Source organism: Palaemon carinicauda, chromosome 8 (assembly GCF_036898095.1).
Source record: "Palaemon carinicauda isolate YSFRI2023 chromosome 8, ASM3689809v2, whole genome shotgun sequence".
NCBI lineage: Eukaryota > Metazoa > Arthropoda > Malacostraca > Decapoda > Palaemonidae > Palaemon > Palaemon carinicauda.
This window is the reverse complement of record NC_090732.1, coordinates 120,813,600-120,819,250: the sequence shown is the minus strand read 5'-3', so window position 1 is coordinate 120,819,250 and position 5,651 is coordinate 120,813,600. Positions and strand designations below refer to the sequence as shown.

The following is a 5,651-nucleotide window of genomic DNA, read 5'->3' as shown; positions in this document are numbered from 1 at the left end:
GATGCCCAGAATCAACTACAAACTGAATGGCAAGAAATACCGGTATAGTTTCGGATTCAGTCCGTCTAATGGGCTAAACTGTGGAATAGTAAGTTGGAAATAACTTCTTTTTAACTAATCTATCAATCGTTCAAATATCTATGTTTACTCTTTACCTTATTTTGTTTTGTATATCAATAAAACTGTCTTCTTTTTCAACATGGATGCAACTAATACGTGATTAGAAATTTAGCTTTAAATCTGGAATTTGAAACGAATATTTTTTTTAAATATTACATCTTTATAAGACATAATATTACCTTGTTTTCAACTTGTAATTAGTCTTCATTAACATCTATGAGGAGTAACATTTAAATGTTTAAAAAGGGGTCCTCTTCTAGAAGCTAGAAATTCAACTTCGATACTTTTCATCCTTTACTCGGTTGGTTGTAAGCTACCAGACGTCTCTATTACCAATCACAGACGCAGTATTAATACTTGAAGTGACCTCTTTATTTATGATGGTAACTATTAGTAATTGGGAAATTTTAGAAAAGAAATCTTAGCTACTCTACTTTCTAAGTGAGATAAGGAAAGATCCATGAAGTGTTACGCCTTTCACAGTTTATGTGACCATACAATTATACCTTTGTTACAGCTCACCAAAGTTGACACATCCACAAAACAATCAACACATTGGCAGTTGCCAGGATTCCAGGTGTCAGAACCCATTTTCGTTGAGCGACCCGGAGCCACTGAAGAAGACGATGGTGTTGTTTTGGCTTCTCTTCTTAACGAGAAAGAGGAAAGAGAGGTAAGAATGCCATTCCTGACACCTTTTGAAGATTGCCCGTGTCTAGGAAGTTTATGATAATGTTTCTAAAGGACCTAGGCCTTTCACAATTTTTTTTTCTGACGTTGCCTTTGAAGGAACTTTAAACGAAGGCAACCTTAGTAAAACATTTAAGGTTGACAATAGTCCTCAGAAGAAATTTTGAAGTTCAGGATTTTAATCTAAAATTGTTATAGAATTCATATAAATCAAAACGAACTCCTTTCTGATGAATAATGAATTACAGCAATTCAAAGTAATGAAAGGATGCGAAGACTTAAAATTGCTTAAATTTTTGAACGCTCACAAAAATCTCGCCATTTAGGACCGTAAGCAATGAAAAAAAATTGTGACGACAACGTAACATGAAACAAAAGAGAGCACTGGGAGATTAACAACATTTTGGAAGATAGCTTTCAGTACCAATAAATGTGTACCGAGACGACACAGATATCAATATTAATTTATGCTCAGATTTTATATGAAAAAAAAAAAATCAGAAAACCTCTTGTGTATATTTCAATCAACCTCAAACTTTTACACTGTTTCATTTTTTAGGTTACTCAATCACTGATGAAATTAGACGTTTCGTTTAAGTAAAACAGGTGTAAATGTGAAAAAGAAATCATTATAACATTTGAAACTTTTATAAAGATCTTTTTAAACGCATACTCCGCCTAGGGGCTCTGAAGAATCTTTGCTTTCCATAGAAAAAATTCTTTAAGGTTTCAAAATACAATATTTTTCTTTACTAAGACCGACACCATTAATACCCTCCTTGGAATTGAGCTGTCAGTCATAATACACAATTTAAGCTAAATCATTTCTGTAATACCATCACAGGAAGAAAACCATTTTGAAAAATAGGTTTATCAAAGTGGTATCATTAATATTTCTTTTATCATGTAATCTTAGGCTTATTACTTGATACTTTTTTATACCATCATTAAAGTATGTCATTCCTATCCTTACTGGGTCATAGCCTCTTGTGAAATAAGCATCACAAACACTGATTCTGTTCGTCCTTACTATAGACTACGTCGAGTATTCACTTACACTTCCAACTAAGGAACATATTATCTCTCTCTCTCTCTCTCTCTCTCTTATCTCTCTCTCTCTCTCTCTCTCTCTCTCTCTCTCTCTCTCTCTCTCTCTCTCTCTCTCTCTCTTGTTACTATGTTTGCATTGTAATGTTTCAATACCCATTTTTCGTTGTTATTTATTATAAGTAAGCTTTCATTATTCTTCATAAGAACATTAGAATACTTGTCTCTTCAAACTTTCATTACTCTGTAAAACAATACTAAATCAACCTATTTTAGCTTTAGTTATCTCTTTAAGCAAAATACGCATATTTACCTATTTATTTATTCAATCAGGTTAGAATGGTTGTCTTGGATGCAAAGACAATGAAACAGCTGGCTTTGGCCACTTTCAAGACGCATGGAGTCGTTACCAGGGAATTCCACGGACTCTTTGCGAGAGCTTGTGATAAGGTTCATGGATATTAAGGGAAAGCAAAAACAATTTTTGACTATCAGTTATGTGAATGCCTATACAAAATAGTAAGAAATTGTTCCTTGATATGCTTGCATTTATGTAAAATAAAATTTGGGAATTGTAATTAGTATTTTGTATGTGACGATGTGTAAATATATATATATATAAAAAACTAATTCTTTCGTGGGGAGATTTGAAAGGTTTGAGCTTAAAAAAATTGCTCCAACATATAACAAGAAAGATTCCATAATCGTGAGTAGTTCACAGATTTACCATGAAATATTAGTCTTGAAATCAACAATGTTACTTATAATCATATGCTTATTTGTTTATCTGTAAGTGTCAGATTTATCCTGGACTTGAGCACTTCTAGTCTCTTAGTTTACAGCTCAGTTGCAGAAATAATATTCTTAATCTAAGGAATTAATACTCAAATAAAACTTTCTCATAAGATTATTTTATTCATTAACCTATGAAAGTATTTCTAAACACTTCAACAAAATATCTATAAATTCTGAACCAATAATCCATTAACTATCGATTTCATAATTATAACCTCAAACATTAAGCTAATGCCGAAACCAATCAAGACCATTCTAGAAGCCATATATAGAACGTCGATAAGACCAGACATAATAGATATCAGTATGGAAGTGGTAACGAAGATTATTCAAGGCAGCCATTTTGGCAAAGGCTTCCCTCTTCGTCTATTTCACTTAAGGAACCTAATAAATATGGACTATATAAAAAGAAGTTTCAAATAATTTTTTAACTTCCTATTTACTAAAAAAAGTGAGGCGCAAGATATATAGATGACGATCTGTTAAGAAATAGCAAACTTATACTGAGATCCTATTGCATCTATCCTTTAAGCAATTTATATCATCATCAAAAGTCCTTAGCAGGGATACTATACACAATACTGTCACAATAACAACTCAACTGTTTTCTATGGACTAATTGGTTTTGTAGTTATTTTTCCATTGTATAAGCAAGAGCTTAAAAAGGATGATACAAAACTATGAAACTATCATATGGTGATGCAAAAAAATGGATAAATCTATAAGGTCGCATGATCGGTTACTAGGCGTCTCTTCTGGCACACTTTTATTATTATTATTATTATTATTATTATTATTATTATTATTATTATTATTATTATTATTATTATTATTATTATTATCTAAGCTACAACCCTGGTGGGAAAAGCAGGAGGCTATAAGCCCAAAAGCTCCGAAATGGTAAAAAATAGTACAGTTAGGAAAGGAAAGAGATAAATAGATAACTACAAGAGAAGTAATGAACAATTAAGATAAGACATTTTAAGAACATTAACAATATCAAAATAGATCTTTCATATATAAACTATAAAAACTTCAAAAAGACAAGAGGCAGAGAAATAAAATAGAATAGTGTGACCGAGTGTACCCTCAAGCAAGAGAAGTCTACCCCCAAGGCAGTGGATGACCAGGGTACAGAGGCTATTGCACGTCCCAAGACTAGAGAATAACGGTTTGATATCAGAGCCTAAAGGAAATTCAACTTTTATCTGCCTTCCTATGTGCGGTCGTAGCTGAACTTCTGGAGAGATGTGTTCTTCTCTATCTAAAACTAACCTTTACAGTATATTCTCAACCTCGGGTGCGCATCAGTAGCTAAGTGTTATATGGCCCATCATTAAACCTAAGTCTCAAATTGCTCTAAAGGATCTTTGTAATAAAAGAACTTTGTGTTTACACAATTTTCTAGGATGTTACTAAAATTATTCTTGGTCACTTAATAAGAACACTTTCACAAAGAGACCCATTATCACTAGGCATGAACGAATTATTTTCTAAATAAGATACCTTCCACTCTAACTTCCACATATTGGTGCACGTGTTCGACACTATGCCTTCTGGTCTCCTCGAGATACCCTACATTGCATTAGATTTTTCCTACACCATAATGAAAATACATTGCATTATAAGTTTATGCATTGTAGTAGATTCATTAAAAGTCACCTTTCATTTACCTGCTTGATAAATATGTATATATTAACTTGAGAAATTACATAATAATAACTTATAAAGATAATAATCAACATAAAAACTACTATTATCACTCATATCACTGTAATTATTTTAATCTCTTAAGACATATACATCATAATCCTCATCTCGAGCAGGGAGGTTAGATATTTAACCTTCTTGATCTCAAGAGATTAATTCTAACAAACATTACTATATTACGTGAAGAATACGATATACCTGGTTATTAAAACCTTAAGCAGTGACTCAAACAGATAGATATATGAATTAGGGCCATATAGCTAAGTGCTCGGACATGGGAGGCCACTTAGTGTCCATATGCAACTTGGAGAAAACCCCGCAGTTGCAATACAAAATAAAAATAAGAAATGGATCGATAGCAAGATAGAAAGAAGAAAACAGGAATGGAGGTATAGTAGAAGGTTATAAGTGTACCTAGTGGCAGAAGTGACAATACAAAATCACTTTACTACAGTAATATCTTCAGTAAGGTACTCTGACGGGACTAACCCCTACAGGTTTTAGAATTCAAATTTGCATTGAGAACATGATGGCGAAGTTTATAGAACAATGCCGTTTCTTGAATTATGCTTATGGAAAGCAGATGTACTTCTTACGTTTTCACAGAAAACTTCCCGGGTTTTGGCAAAATGGGTACACCTACAAAGAGAAACATTCCTGAAGACAATCACGGAGAAGTCTAAATCCTTGTGTAAACAGTATAGAACAGGGATTCTTAAACTGGGGGGACGTGCCACCTGGGAATTGATATTTTGTATTTAACATTTGTGATGTTAATTACAAAATTGTCAAAAACGCGATGTGTAATAATTTTTGATGTGGTCATAATCCTTGAATAATTGTATTAAAAGTCAAATCTATATATATATATATATATATATATATATATATATATATATATATATATATATATATGTATATATATATATATAGTATATATATATATATATATGTATGTATGTATGTATATATATATATATATATATATATATATATGTATATATATATATATATATATATATATATATATATATATATATATATATATATATATATATATATATATATATATATATATATATGTATATATATAGTGATTGGTAGTTTTTCAAATATTTTTTATCGATATAATCTGGATAATGCTGAAACTGTTTGAATAGGGAATAACCTCATATTTGGTTTCGTCATATGTTTGTTTGACCCGTTTTCCATCATCATTGTTTATTCCATTTAAATATAGTATAGAGCAGGCTTATGAAAATCTAACAGCAATAAAACAAAAATCTATA

At 31.3% G+C, this 5,651-nt stretch overlaps 1 protein-coding gene across 1 annotated transcript in view; it reads left to right on the top strand.

Annotated features, from left to right (window-relative positions):
* Positions 1-2,764, top strand: part of LOC137645865 (carotenoid-cleaving dioxygenase, mitochondrial-like) — a 17,872-nt gene extending 15,108 nt beyond the window's left edge. The window contains exons 9-11 of the mRNA XM_068378861.1: positions 1-88; positions 638-793; positions 2,191-2,764. The exon at positions 1-88 is cut by the window's left edge and continues 116 nt beyond it. Of these exons, the coding sequence (XP_068234962.1) occupies positions 1-88; positions 638-793; positions 2,191-2,322 (376 nt within the window). The 3' untranslated portion in view covers positions 2,323-2,764. The remainder of the gene's footprint in view (positions 89-637; positions 794-2,190) is intronic.
* The last annotated feature ends 2,887 nt before the right edge of the window (positions 2,765-5,651 follow it).